The sequence below is a fragment of the Ruditapes philippinarum genome, unplaced genomic scaffold (genome assembly GCF_026571515.1).
Source record: "Ruditapes philippinarum isolate M1 unplaced genomic scaffold, ASM2657151v2 ctg4978_1_1_1_1, whole genome shotgun sequence".
Lineage (NCBI taxonomy): Eukaryota > Metazoa > Mollusca > Bivalvia > Venerida > Veneridae > Ruditapes > Ruditapes philippinarum.
The window spans coordinates 72,158-88,519 of NW_026852216.1; the positions used below are offsets into that span (position 1 = coordinate 72,158).

At 31.9% G+C, this 16,362-nt stretch overlaps 1 protein-coding gene across 1 annotated transcript in view; it reads right to left on the bottom strand.

Moving 5' to 3' along the window:
* The window catches only part of LOC132752813 (putative mediator of RNA polymerase II transcription subunit 26), a 34,808-nt gene extending 22,184 nt beyond the window's left edge, over positions 1 to 12,624 (bottom strand). Inside the window, exons 1-4 of the mRNA XM_060743202.1 lie at positions 12,232 to 12,624; positions 11,538 to 11,898; positions 6,142 to 6,214; positions 1,530 to 1,581 (exon numbers count right to left, since the gene is read on the bottom strand). Coding sequence (XP_060599185.1) covers positions 1,530 to 1,581; positions 6,142 to 6,214; positions 11,538 to 11,898; positions 12,232 to 12,624 — 879 coding nt within the window. The remainder of the gene's footprint in view (positions 1 to 1,529; positions 1,582 to 6,141; positions 6,215 to 11,537; positions 11,899 to 12,231) is intronic.
* Between the last annotated feature and the right edge of the window lie 3,738 nt (positions 12,625 to 16,362).

Below are 16,362 nucleotides of genomic sequence, written 5' to 3' on the forward strand. Positions count from 1 at the left end.
TTTAGTATTTTTAGAGTTATTGCCCTTGACTAAGTAAAAATTTGCAATTTTTAACTTGTGTCGCACATAACTCAAAAAATATTTGACCTAGTCATGAAACCTTACAAAAATGTTGATCAGCATGTGTAGTTATGCACCTGGGTTTTTTTGTGTGGATATAATTAGCATTTTTAGAGTTATTGCCCTTGACTTAGTAAAAATTTGCAATTTACAACTTGTGTTGCACGTAGCTCAAAAAATATTTGACCTAAAGTTATGAAACCTTACAGAAATGTTGATCAACATGTGTAGTTGTGCACCTGGGTATTTTTGTGTAAGAATTACCAAAGATGAACAATTTTCAATGGCTGTAAACTAGATGTTTTTTTATCTTTTGACTCTGTAAACACCTGATTAGTTAATTATATATGATTTGTAAAAAAAACTTAAAATAAAGTTTCTTTTATCTTGTAACCACCATGGCCCTTCTATAAATATGCAAGGATATTTCTTCTCTAAATCCCTTCCGAAGGATGCAAGTTGACAACAAGAGCACCGCTAGGCGGAGCATTATATGCCCGAAAGTACTTTTTCTTTTAGTAAGGATGAAACATTTGTAAGACATGGGAATTAAATACAGTATTACCTGCTTCAAAAAGCAATCCTCCTTTATAGCTGAAGAACATTCATGTATATATACAGTTGCTGTTTTCAAAGCACTACCATCAAGTTCTTATCTTGTAAGTAAAAATGCTACAACGGATGGACGAAAAGACGTCAGGGGTATAAAGCTGTTAATCCTATAAAATTTTAGAGCTATAGGTTGATTAATGCTAGAGTTATTGAGCAAAACTGGTTTCAGTTTAAAGGTGATAGTAACCTTGATCTTTGACCTTGTGACCCCAAAATCAATAGGGGTCTTCTACCCAACATGGACAATCATCCTATTAAATTTGAAAACTGTGGGCCAAACTGAACTTAAGTTATGCTCCGGAAACCATTTTAAATTTTAGGGTTACACTGACCTTGACCTTTGACCCCAAAATCAATAGGGGTCTTCTACCCAATATGGGCAATCATCCTATGAAGTTTGAATACTGTTGGCCAAATGGAACTTAAGTTATGAAACCAAATTGCTAACGGACGGACGACGAACGAACAGACAGACGCCAGGGGGTATAACATAATATGCCCGAAATTCTTTCAGGCATATAAAAAGGCACAAGGCTGGTCAAGGTCAAGTCACCTAATGTACCAGAGGCAATTGGTCGACCTGTGGGATTGCCCTTACAGATGCCGTTTTTGATAGACATGATGCCTTGGACATTATTGTCAACTCCTGACCCCCATTGTATGAAGAACAGGCTTAGGCAAATTTGTATAATAAGTCTCAGCTAATGTAGGCTCTACAACTGGACTAGCAAGTGCACTATACGGGTTCGTCCCAGCAGCCAGTATAAATAAAAGGACATACAACATTTATGAATTTCTAATCTTTCAAATTAAAATTTCTTTAAGAGGTGAGATAAAGTAGTTGTAAAGTCTCTTGCCTTTGGGGGTGATTGCCTTGCAGCCGTTCCACTAGATTTCACACTGTCCTCACTGTAATATAGGCAAGTAAAATCATGTAACATAATATGTATAACTAATTTTTAACTGAATATTAGTAAAAATTACTTGATAAGATGTTATGCTTTCAATGAGTTCACTTAAGCTTAAGTTTTGTTCCTTCATGTAAAATGCTAAGTTACAAAAGATTACGGTATAAAGTAAAATAAGATGAAATATAATTTTAGCCATATCTACATTTATGAAATAAATTCAACTTTATTAACATTTAACTTACTAGTTTGAGTGTTTCTCTATTGAAAAATTATTTGAATAATTTACCTAATGAAAAAAAGAGAAGAAAAAAAATTGATATCAGGGAAAGTGGTTATGCAGCTGGGGCTAATAAGACCATGACAGGTCTATTGATCAGGCTATTCTATATATTATTATTATATTCTCATATAATAATACAACAGATACTGTAAATGAGTCTCAGTGAAAAACAATCACCTATCTGTTACACAGTGACAATATCCCATGCACATGAAACATCAGGTTCAACAGTGTGTTCCAATATTTATTGAAATGTGCTTTCTCCAATTAAGTATTAGGTACGAGAAACAAAATGTAATGTAATATTTCTTTAGGCCTTATGGAAAATTCTTAAGAAATGATGATGCAATGCCCACAAACAGACAGATACAAAGCACATGACCTCAAATCATTTTTTCAAGATCTCTGAAAAGCAAACAGGTCATTACATTAAGAAATTCAATCTTTTTTTATGCATAACATGTACATACATGTGAACTTTTTTCAATGTTCAAGAGGGAGAATTTACTTCAAAAAGAGGGAGATTTTTTAATTGACAATAGACATAGTAGGAATTTTTGAAATGAAAAAGAGGGAGATTTCTTTATTTTTTTTTAAAACAGCCCTTATTCTAAGAAAAATAGTTAAAAATTTGACAGGAGAAAGAGGGTGTCTCCCGCTCAAATTGGGAGAGTTCACATGTATGCATGTACACATATATAGAAACATTCCAACATGAGTTATTTTCCTTTCATTATTAAACTATAATTTGAAGAAATGCCATGGCCCAGGGCATTTTAGCTATAGTTGCTCCTAATAGGGGCCAATCAAATTAATATGAGCAAACTTGATAAAAGACTACATAAGAATGCTACAGACAAAGTTTGGTGATCATCCATCAATTATTTCAGTAGGAAATGATGTTCAAAGGTTTTTTCTACTTTTAGCTTTAGTGACCCCAAAAATGGGCTAATCCAATAAATATAAGCAAACTTGATAAAAGACTACCCAAGAATGCTACAGACAAAGTTTGGTGATCACCCATCAATTAGTTCTGTTGAAGAAGATGTCTAAAGGTTTTTCTATTTTTAGCCCTAGAGACCCTAAAAGGGGCCAATCAAATTAATATGAGCAAACTTGATAAAAGACTACCCAAGAATGCTACAGACAAAGTTTGGTGATCATCCATCTTTTAGTTCTGTAGTAGAAGATGTTTAAAGGTTTTTCTATTTTTTGCTCTATAATTGACCCCTAAAAGGGGCCAATTGAAATGACATGAGCAAATTTAAGTGTGACTGTGATAAGGTTGCTACAGACCAAACTTTAGGTAAATCTGCCCAGCAGTTTCAGAGAAGAAGACAATTGTTGCCGCATGACGACAGACACCGTAGTATCCCCCTTTGATACTAATAGCTCACCCTGAGCCTTCGGCTCTGTTGAGCTAAAAAGGGGGTGAAAAATCAGCCTAAAAACATGAAACAGATATTAGTGCTATTCAGTGATCATTATTCAGGGTTGTCTCAAAAGTCAGTGACAAATTTTACAGATGGTTCATTTTTAACACCAATAGATACTAGAAATGTGTCATGAGGCCACAGATGCACCCGCATGCAGCCAAAATTTCATATGTTATCATATTTAGTTCCAAATTTGTTTGCACAAATTATTTTTTTCATTTCAAGTTCAAAGCCCTTAAAACTATTCAATGTTAACACAAACCATTTTTATACAAAGTTAAAGGCACTGAAACTATTCAGTGTTAACCTTTTGTAAATTGCATATTGCATATTTGTAGCGAAAATAATGGCTACATACATTTCCACAAAAGTATGAGTGCTGAAACTGAAAATTCAAAATTTTTCCAACATTCAAGAGAGATAACTTTGTCCAAAATCATTGAACTGCGACCAAATTCAAACCTGAACTGCTTATTCCTAAGAGGTATCTATATGTCAAATTTGAGTTGAATGTGTACAACCATTGGGGAGATAATGAATGGAAACTTAATATTTCTGATTTTTTTTTTCAAAGTTCAAGAGGGATAACTCTGTCAGCTATCATCCAACCATGACCAAATTCAAAATTGACCAATGCATTCTTATGACATATTCCTTTTTTTTTTTATTTAAGTTGAATCTATACAACTGTTTGGGAGATAATGAATGGGAACTAAAAATTTCCTTTTTTTCAAAAAGTCAAAGTGGCATAACTCTGCCAAAAATCATTGAACCATGACCAAATTCGTATATGACCTGCCCATTTCTTTGACATATCCATATGTCAAATTTGAGTTTAATGTGTAATACCGTTGAGGAGATAATGAACGGAAACTGAAAATTTTCAGAATTCCTTCCTTCACTAACATCTACACATTAACCCATTACTTCATGAGCATTTTGTGAAAAATGGCTGTTTTCATTGAAAAGTCTCCGGTTACAAGTTCAAATTGCTATAATACTATAAAAACTGCTTCAACACTAATCAAACTTGGCACAAATGTTGGCTGGACCATTGCCCTTGCAACAACATGCTCAGGCTTAAATTTTCTGTTACCATGGCAACGAGGGGACATCTCAAAATTGCCAAAAATCACTATTTTGCGTTGATTTTTTCCATCAAAATTGATTTCAAAGTGCTGCAACTTCTCAATGGATTGAGATAGAGTCAAATGCTTTTCAGCGTTGGTTACACGTTACCTTATGATCAATCTGGGGTCATTTACAGCCTCTCACAAGTCCAAAATTTTCTTGGCGATGAGGGGGACTCCATCCCCCTTCAAACCCCCCCAAATAGAAGGGGGCACATCCCTCTTCTGGCAACCCCCTGATGTATTTTTTGGTTGGGGGGCCGCGCCGAAAAAGAGGTCACTTTTTTTAACAACATTTCTCTAACAAAAACAAGTGTTTGGGGCCTAAATAAGGCATTTTTTCATCATTTGAGACAACAAAAAGGGGGGGGGGGGGTGAAAAAGGCGTGTATATGAAGTAATGGGTTAAGGTTGTTCATCCCTGGAAGTTTAAGCAAAATCTGCCATCCGGTTTAAGAGGAATTGTGTTCACAAAATTTCTACATAGTATATAGTGAAAAATCAACAAAGGGCCATAATTCTGTTAAATTTGGTCGCAGCGAAAATTCCTTCCTGTAATACCATCTACACATTAAGGTTGTTCATCCCTGGGAGTTTAAGCAAAATCTGCCATACGGTTTAAGAGGATTTGCGTTCACAAGATTTCGGGACATACCGACGGACAGACGTACGTCTGGACAGATGTACCATCTTTTGATATTTAAGAGGCAAATCAGCTCATAAACTACACCTGGACGTAAGTCCATAAGCAAATTTAACTCATAAAAACAAAAAAATAGCTCTTATTTTGAATTTTATGAGTTTTTGTTCTTTATTTAACTATGGAATGAAGCTCATAAAAATAACAAATGTTTGCTCAGACGGACAGACGGACGGACAAGTGCAACGCTATATGCTCCCACTTTGTGGGGGCATTAAAATCAATGTTGATGTTGATGAGATGCACACTAGACATGGTCCCTAAATTTTGATGATATTGCACTAACAGTTTCTGAGGAGTAGTCCAGACAAACTTTTGTGTAGCGGCAACACAAAAAAAACAACCTTTTTTATTCAAGGGCAATAACTAAAAAATCATTCAAGCGAAAAACTTGTGTATTATATTATATACAAATACTTATGTACAAACATCATTGAACCGGAAAATGCTGACGATAATGCACAACTAGACTTGGTACTGATCATTCTTCTAAAGTTTGGATGAAATTGCACTAGTAGTTTATGAGGAGTAGTTCGGACAAGGTTTGTGATGGACAGACAGACGTACTTACGAAATGGTACTTATGTGACTTTTCATTTGATCTTTTCAGCCTTTTTAGTAACACAAGGCCTAAAAAAGACACACAAGTAAAAACGGAATGAATAGGAACAAAGGTAATGTATTGTTACCCATTGTTCTCCAAGTCACACAAGTACCTCTGGGTTTGTACGGACAGACAGACAGATGACGGAGAAGTGATCCCTGTATGTTGCCACCACTCTGTAGAGGCTACACAAAAAACACCTTTTTTCATTAAAGGGCCATAACTTGAGCAAGAACTTAACCAAAATGTGATGCAGACACCTGCCCGGTGAGAACAATTATCATAGTTCTCCCTATTCTTCAAACAGTCATGCCAAAAATTATCATTTATCACTTACATGTTTTATAATAAATCAATATTAAAGTAAAATGAAATTATTAACCCTTTAACTCATGTACAAGTATTTACCTGATAATTTGGTCTAGTAGTTTTTCCTGTTCCTTCACATCAATCTCCTCAACAGGGTAACAATCTGCTGTAGCTAAAAAAATAGATGTCATCGATAAAGTTATATTTGATATTTTTCACATACACATTTGAAAAAATAGATAATTTTGATTAATTCACCCAAAACGCATACAAAAGCAGGTGGCCATGTCTAACACCTAGCTGTTGTAACATAATGGACACATTTCATAGCAATGTTGACAAAATTGGTCAGAAAAAATCATCTGAAGGACATTTATAACGGAACACAACATATTCATTTTAAGAGAAAATGTATTTTACTAAAATCTTTCAAACATTTATGAAAGTGAATTATATAAAAGAGAAATTAGGAGTATTTATCCATATATCGGAGTATCAAAATATGTGTCATCCGATGTATCATCAATATGCTTTGCACTGAATCAATGACAGCTCTAATCATTATAAAACTACGTATTTAAAGGACAATTATCCTTCTTTATCTTTTTTGATCAGACTACATGTGTACATCAAACTGAATCATTGATTTTCACTTTTTCATACTTGATTTTACTGCTGTTAACCTTTTAGTCCCCATGAGCATATTGTGAAAAATGGCCGTTTTCATTGAAAAGCCTCCTGTAAGAATCTCAATCGTAAATTTCCTGTTTCCTGAGCCCGGTTTGAGCCGGGTGATGCTCCCCGAATAGGTTTTGGACACAGGAAAGTACACCTCTTGCAGTTTCAGAGTTATGTCCCTGGAAAAAGTTCAAAGTGCAATAATTCCAAAATTAGGCAAGGCAGAGTCACTGTTCTTTGCACTGCACTTCTAATCAATGTGATCTATCAACCTACAAAGTTTCTTGTTGATATTTCTTTTGGTTTCTGAGTTATGTCACGGACAACTTCAAAAAGTAAAAATAAACAAAGGGCAATAATTCCAGAATTAGGCAAGGCAGTGTTATGATTCTTGTGCCCTGCACATCTACCCATTGAGATATATCTACCTACAAAGTTTGATGTTGATATCTCTTATAGTTTTACAGCTATGTCCTGGACAAGATTTTTCTAAAAGGGGAGATAATTCAAAAATGAGGCTTAACAGAGTTATGGTTCTATTGCACTGCACTTCTACTCAATGAGATCTATCTACCTACAATGTTTCATCTTGATATCTCTTATAGTTTTAGAGTTAAGTTCAAAGTGTTAAAATCAACAAAGGGAAATAACTCCAAAATTAGGACAAAAAGAGTTATTGTTCTTATGCACTGCACATCTAACCATTGAGATCTATTCACCTACAAAGTTTCATGTTGATATCTCTTATAGTTTTAGAGTTATGTCCCGGACAAGATTTTCTATAAGGGGAGATAATTAAAAAACCGGGCAAAATAGAGTTATGGTTCTTTGACACTACGCTCCCCTTCAATGCCCTCTACCACTGTATGAAGTTTAAACAAATTATCTTCAAGGGTTTTCAAGTTATGCCCCGGACAAGACAACGGACGGACGGACGAACGGACGGACGGACAAAATTTTTCGGGGAGCATAAAAACAAGTGCTATGCAGCCAGTGGTCAACTTACGCAATGAAAATCCTCATGTATGAAAAAGACCATATTTATTGTGTTTGATTATAACATGGCCTTTCAAATAGAAAGACCTTGATTACAATGTTTACATAGTTATATAAAATTATTCATTTGTTAGCTCGACTTTTTTTTTTTTGAAAAAAAAAGTAAGAGGTATTGTTATAGTCAGGTCGGCGTTGCCGTTGCCGTACCAGTTGCCGTCCGAAAACTTGTACCTGGATCATAACTTTTTTATTTCTTGGTGTATTGTCTTCATACTTGGCCACAACAACCCTTGGGACAAGACCTTTCAGTAGACCACACTAACCTTGACCTTCATCCATAAATGACCTTGACCTTCAAGCGTTAAGAGTCCAATTTTTGCTTGTTCATGCTGTTATTGGCTGTTATTTTGTTATTTTTGAATGGATTGTCTTAAACTTGAAACATAATAATCTTCAAGGATATCCCTTAAAAAATGACCAGTCAGACCTTGACCTTCACTCATCAATGACCTTGACTTTGAAGGTCAAATTATTGAAATTTTTCATTTTTTTGGCTATTATTGGCTGTAACTTTGTTATTTTTTAAATTGGATTCTCTTCAAACTTGAACATAATAATCTTCAAAGATAACTGTTAAAAATATTCCGAAAGACCTTGACCTTCACTCATTAATGACATTGCCTTTGAAGGTCAAAATTATTGAAATTTTCATTGTTTTGCAGTAACTGACTGTAACTTTGCTATTTTTGAAGGGATAAACTTCATATTATAACAGAACATTCTTAAGGACCAGACCTTGTTGTTTATCAAACCCAAATTTGCTTGGCTCTTTTAATGACCTTGACCTTAAAGGTTATATTACTGAATTTTCTCAGATTGTGCATTTATTGGTGTGTGTGTATGTGTATAGTATATGTATGCTATTATTGCTTGTAACTTTGTTATTTTTGAATGGATTCTCTTCAAACTTGAACATAATAATCTTCAAAGATAAACTGTTAAAAATATTCCCGAAAAGACCTTTGACCTTCACTCATTAATGACATTGCCTTTGAAGGTCAAATTATTTAAATTTTCATTGTTTGCAGTAACTGACTGTAAACTTTCTATTTTTGAGGGATAAACTTCATATTATACAGAACATTTTTAAGACCAGACCTTGTTGTTTATCAAACCCAAATTTGCTTGGGCTCTTTAATGACCTTGACCTTAAAGGTTTTATTACTGAATTTTCTCAGATTGTGCATTTATTGGTGTGTGGGTATGTATAGGTATATGTATTATATATATATATATATATATAAATGTGTGTGTGTATATATATACATATATGCAGGTATAATAATATATAAATATATATATATATATATGCATGTATATAATATATATACATATATAGATATATATATTATATATATATATATATTTCAAATATATATATATCAAATATATATACACATATATATATATATGCATATATATATATATATATAATATATATATATATATGTGTATATATATATATATATATATATATATATATAAATTGCGTCATTGTTTTCTATTTTTAGAAATTGCATCATTTTTTTCTATTTTTTAGAAATTGCGTTCATTTTTTTTATCTTTTTTAGAAATTTGCGTCTTTTTTTTTATTTTTTAGAAATTGCGTCATTTTTTTTTCTAATTTTTTAGAAATTGCGTCATTGTTTTCTATTTTCAGAAATTGCGTCATTTTTTTATTTCTAGAAATTGCGTCATTTTTTTCTATTTTTAGAAATTGCGTCATTTTTTCCTATTTTAGAAATTTGCAATCATTGTTTCTATTTTTTAGAAAAATTGCGTCATTGTTGCTATTTTTTTAGCAAAATTGCGTCATTTTTTTTTTCTTTATTTTTAGAAATTGCGTCATTTTTTCTATTTTTAGAAAATTGCGTCCAAATTTTTTTCTATTTTTAGAAATTGCGGCATTGTTGCTATTTTTTAGAAATTGCGTCATTGGTTGCATTTTTTAGAAATTTGCATCAATTTTCTATTTTTAAAAGAAATTGCAATCATTGTTGCTAATTTTTAGAAATTGCTTTCATTTTTTTTATTTTTTGAAATTATGTCATTTCTTTCTATTTTTAGAAATTGCCGACAAATTTTTCTATTTTAGAAATATTGCGTCAGTTGCTATTTTTAAGAAATTGCATTACTGTTGCTATTTTAGAAATATGCTTAATGTTTCTTTCATATATATATACAAAATATATAAACAAAAACTATGTGACGAAGACAGACCAAGCGCTAAATTTTATAAAAAGGAAACGTCAATATATGTTCAAAAACCTTTCTATGTTTGCGAGTTTAGAAAAAGTAAAAAAGTCGAGACGTTGCCCCGCCCGGCGTGGCTCTTGTTTATGTAGATATAAGGTAACCAGAAATCATATGGATTCTGTTTCGCTTTTAAACGTCATCAACTTTTGTAATAAACTCGCCTCATATGCTCTATCCGTAAAATATGAAATAATACATTTGTGTTTGAAAAAGTATGAATAAAAGAAAATAATGCAGAAATTTTTGATAATATCGGCATGTCATAGATAACAAAAAAAAAACAACAACAAAAAACATGTAAGACAATGCGTCAAAACAAAATTTCTTGAATTTGTGGTACTTATAAGTGACTAAAGTTTTATTCTGAGTGGAACAGGCAATATTAAAACAAATTGATTTGACTGAATTTAGATGTGATTAATATAATTAATATCACTATGTGAAATATAATGAATTTGTGATGAATAGCTTTCTAGATAATCAGCATAAACCATGTTGACATTTAAGGCCCATGTGACCTTGACCTTTGACCTAGTGACCCAAAATTTTAAAGGGGTATCTACTATATATGACCAATCACTAAGTGAAATATGATGACTTTGTGATAAATAGTTTTCAGATAATCAGCAGAAACCATTTTGACATTTAAGGCCCATGTGACCTTGACCTTTGACCTAGTGACCCCTAAATCAATAGGGGTCATCTACTAGTTATGACCAATCACTATGTGTAATATGAAGACTTTGTGATGAATAGTTTTCAAGATAATCAGCAGAAACCATTTTGACATTTAAGGCCCATGTGACCTTGACCTTGTGACCCAAAAATCAATAGGGGTCATCTACTAGTTATGACCAATAACTATGTGAAATATGAAGACTTTGTGATAAATAGTGTTCAAGATAATCAGCAGAAATTGTGTGGTCTACCAACAGACAGACTGACCTACCTACCGACCGACATAAGCAAAACAAAATACCCCCTCTTCTTCAAAGGTGGGCATAATAAAGCAAGGAAGAGTTATTGTTCTTACACAATGCACTTACTCCCAATGTGCTCAGTCAGTGTATGAAGTTTGAAGAAAATCGCTCAGGTGCTTTGGAGTTATGCTCTGGACAAAATTGGAATGGCCTAGATGCACAGACCGAACCAAATGCAAAAGGACGACGCGAAATAAGGGACCTGTGCAGACCATTCTACTGATATCCCCTCAAACTTTCAACTATATTCATTTAAAATTTAAAACTTTAAAATATGGGTACTCTTAATCTTGGATAAAAAATTACCAACAAAAAACAAAAACAAAAAAAAAAAAACGAACACATAAAATATATGTCACTTAAAGAAACTACAAGTCAGTAACACAAATTTTTTAGCATTACACATATACATTTTTATAAAAGATTCACATTTTACAAAAATGTTTCTTATGTTTCTTATAAGCTGTGCTCAAATTATGAAGTTAGGAATAAAGAATGAGTAAATCAATTATCAAAATCTAATACCTTGATTTTTTGAAATGTCTGGTTGTGGAAAACTTGAAATGATTGGGCTTTTTGGTCTTTGCTGTTCTTCTTGGTAGTTTTCAGAAAATCTGTTTTCTCCCTGGTACGCTTGTGTGACTGGTTGTTGTTGAAGGGCAGATTTGAAGATTTGATCTTGACCATGAGTTGATGAAATAAAATTTTGCTGGGGCTGTTGGCTGCTTAAACTTGATGGAGTAGGTGGTTTGAAAACTTGTGGCTGTAAAGCGAGCCCTTGTTGCAGATGCTGCTGTTCTTGTGGCAAGGAGACAGGCTGACCATTCTGACTGGTTCCTTGGTCATATTGAGAAAGATTGTTAATATGCCCTTGTTGTCCATACTGCTACCTAGGCACATTAACTTGTTGCTGTCTAAATGGAAATGGTTGCTGTTGAGTATATACTTGCTGGTGTTGACTACTTGAAAACCGTGTTTGTGAATAGCTCTGTGACATCTGACTGACTGATGTATGACCAATTTGTTGACTTTGACTTGACATACCTTGTGCAATAAGATTTTGAGTAAAGTGTCTATTCACAGGTATTCCTGAATAAATTGGCATCTGTATTCCAGGTGCTGAAGAATGCTGGCCCAAAAGTTGACTATGCCAGAAATGACTTTGACTCAAAGAAGTATGAGGTTGTGTTACAATAAACTGAACTTGGGTAATTGGTACTTTTGTCAGAGTTGCCTGATCTTGGAAAACAGCTGGTACCTGATTCATTAATTGCCTTTGTTGACCTATTTGACCCTGAAAATGTGGATATTGCCGAAAAGCTTGCTGTGACTGACCTGGTAAATGTTGATCTTGATTAAACTGTACGGTTTGTCCTTGTCCATGAACATTTGCAATTTGTGATACACCCAGACTACCAGGTACACATTGTACTAGTTGATGTGGCAAATACATCTGTGCTTGGTGTGATAGTATATATCCTTGGTTTCCAAGATAAGGTGCTAAATAAACATTCTGGCCTTGATTTTGCCAAAATGTTAAATCTTGATTCTGAGCATAGAAATTCTGCTGATTTTGATACATAGCTGATTGCTTTGGTATATGTGTTGGCATGCTTTGACCTACACTGGGCTTTAGTGACCTTGAATTAACTGCTCTTTGACCCTGTGGTGAATGAGTTGACAGACAAGTCGCTGGTTTGTCTTTTTTCCATCTCTGATCTAATGGAACATAGTCAGATTGTGAGGATGGTGGTTGTGAAATATTTTTTTTTTATTTTTTTTTTTTATTTGAAACCACGTTTAAGGCCCGTTTATTTTACCATTTACAATATTTTACATAATACATTCATTTTACATTCATTTACATTTTTCAATTAATTATTTTACATAACATACATTACTAACTAATAATATATGTTTGTTAGTAGACATTTAAAAATAATTTCAAAGAGCTTATAAACGTGAAATCTCTTTAAGAAAAATTAAGAAAAAGGATAATATATTTTTACAACCAATATAAAGTTGTGTGTTAAATCAATTTTAAAGAATTTCTTGAGTCCCAGTTTGAAAAATGCTGAAAAATTTTGGGCAGGTGCTAAAAAATATAAAAAACTGTAGTAAACAAAAACATATTTTTCCACAAAACTACGATAAGATAAGAAAAGTAGATATTAAGAAATAAAGGCTGCTTTAGGTTAATATACTTCTGACATATCATCAATCAGTCTATAACATTATTAGAAAAGAAAGCTATTCCACTGCCTGTTGAAATCATCAGAGAATCATTTTGAATGCTATGTATTTTCTAAAGAATATTCTATCAAAATTCAATTTCTTATTGCAACACAAGATTATTGGTATTTTCTTCTTGTTGTTTTACAACTATATATATAATATTTGGCAAATAATAGAATATATGAATAAAATTTATTTCGTGATGAAAAAAGCACAAAAATTTTCTTGGGTGCAGTAATACCAATTTCAACCAACCATTAAACAAATTCATTCCAAAAGAAAATTGTGTTTGTTGGACCAGTTTCCAAAATATATGTTCTTATGCTATCTATTTCCATATTAAAAATCCACAAAGGCTAGACTCCATGATTTACATCTAAAGAGAAATTTGTTACGTTCGCATATTTTCTATGTAGGAAATCAAAATAAAAATTTGCAAATTTTATCCTGTACAAATATCCAACGCATTTAAAATATTTGTTGCCAAATTGAAATTTTATTCTTGGAAATTCTGCCTCCCATTTAACTGCGGATTTTAGTTTTTCATTCTGGTATTTTAGCCTTCTTTCTTTTGAACCTGTGTTAATTTTCTAAATTAAGAGATGTGGTTCTGTTTTTTCTAAAAGCTCATAAATTATTTATTTCCTCAGTTGTTACAGAAAAATGATATTTTCTAATTCTAATTTTCTTTTTCATTTGTTGGAATGAAGAGATAAGTTCTATGGTAATTAAAAAACTCAGTATTTAGGAATGTTATATTCCAGTTTTTAATTGACTAAAAGTTTTTAAATTTTTTTTGCGTTTGCTTATCATAGATATCTTTTACATGGTACATATTTTTGTCTCCACTGTCTGAAATAGAGAACCCGGGTTTGTAAGAAATTTTCCAGGCGTAAGCCTTGGAAAGAAGAGGCTGGTAAACCCCCTGGAAAACCCTATGGAAAAGCATGCGAATTTCATTGGAAATTCATGGAAAATTTGGTTATTTTTTTCCATGCTATGTGGACTTTTTTTGCATCCAGCCATTTCCAGCATTTTGCTGGAATAGGCTGAAAATTTGGCTGGACATTTGCTGGAAAAAGCCTGGAAAACCATGGACTTTACTTTCCATGTTGCATGGAAAGTGGAACTTAGATTTTTTTTTGATGCTTGGAAATGTGTTAAACTTCTTCTTAAGTATGCTTGGAAAAAAACTTGTTAAAAAAAATTACAGAAATCTTACTTTATATATTCAGCGCACAATATTTGTTAACTTACGAAGAAAATATACAATCATCATTTATTTTAATGCAAGTTTACTGTTAAATGATTTGAAATTTGACACCTTTATACTTTTTATGTTATTTTTGAAAAAGGGTATCTCATAAAAAAATGTATATGCTTAAAGACATAAATGCATTTGTGATTGCTTCAAATTACATATTATTTTTTAAATAAAATCTACTATTTGAATTATTGTACAATTTGAAATAATATCCATTTAATTACAGGCTTTAAGTTTAACTAGTAAATTAAAATTAAAAAGTCTGTGATTAAATCATTCAGACACTATAATAATCAAGATGATAGGGATTGATTTGATAGGATGAATTGGGCATTGCATTGCCATTTTTTTTAAATTTGTAAGAAATTCATGTTTTTGGATAACAATAAATAAATAAACAAAAAACAGTGCATGAAGAATCTCATTATATATTTCTATTATTAAATTGACCAATATTTAGGAAAATAAAATACTACATCCACTGAGATTTTACCGCCTACACAGATCAGAGCCTCTGATAAAACCATTGACCAGCTTTTTTCTAACCATCTGTGCATAAACAAATTTACCCCAAACTGGTCATTTCAGATCAGGCTTTTCCCATTTGATTATTTTGGGGAGAGATAACATTATAAATTTCATTTTGAAGAATGTGTTAGAAGGACTTTTGAAATTTTTTTTGAAACAAAAATTTTAATGATCTTTAAAATCTATTTTATAATTAGCTTTTTTCATATTTTTTTTCCCACGCCCCCAAAGAATAAATTTAAAAAATGATGAGGATTAACCCTGCTTTACATAATAAAGCCTTTTTCCTTTGATTTTAAACTGTTGAAAAATTTTAATTTTTTAAGATACTGGAGTCAGAAAAAGAGTGCATTAAAAATTAAAAAGGGGATTTACTTGATATTTTAGCATTTTTGGAGTTTATTGTTTTTTTTTAAAGATTTTTAAAGTTTTTAAAGTTTTGGTTTTATAACAATAGAATCACCTGGGAAAAAAGGAGATATACAACAAATCAGGGTATTTAAATAAACCTTAAGTTACATCAATGCAGAAAACCAGGTTATATATCAAAAACTATCAACATTTGTAAACAAGAGAATCAAGGTTGTCTTTTATTTTTCAACTTCATGCAAATTTTTTTTTTTCTGATAAAATTGTTTTTTAATCTATACATGTATAATCTTTAAAAATAAAAATTATTCAATGATTTTCTTTATAATGTAAATTGTTTAAAAAGTGACAATTGTTTAGTAGATCTTTTTTATTTCCTACAAATAAAACAAATTAAATCAATTTTGATTTTAAATAGGACTAAATGGTTACAAATCAGTAGTTTTGAACAGGCCTGAACCCCAGGTCTCAATCATAATCATTTTGTTATTTTCCATGTATGTGTTGTGTTTTCAATGGAAAAAATCTAAAATTACATTTTACATTATACAATTAACATAACTTTGGCAGGCTGGGACATAAGTGCCTGACTGTGAGAATTACCAACAGTGTTTAATAATGATGTTGCAGTATTAATCCTGAAAAGGTATATTTTTTTAAATCTCAATACGACTGTACTTTTTTATTTCCATGTCTTTTCTTGAAAAAATTAAAATACTGGGGTGATTATAAATATTGTTCACAAATTTACTTAATTTTATACATGCTTACAGAGAAATTCTTAAACACCCTTGTGCACTTTGAAATAAGAAATATACTGCATGCTTTAGTTTTTTTTGAATATGCATAAGCCATAGTTAATATTTAATAGTTAATACATTTTGAAACATTTTAGATTTGATGTTATTAAAAAGATACCAAATATAACTGGGAAAATATTTATATGGGAATAAA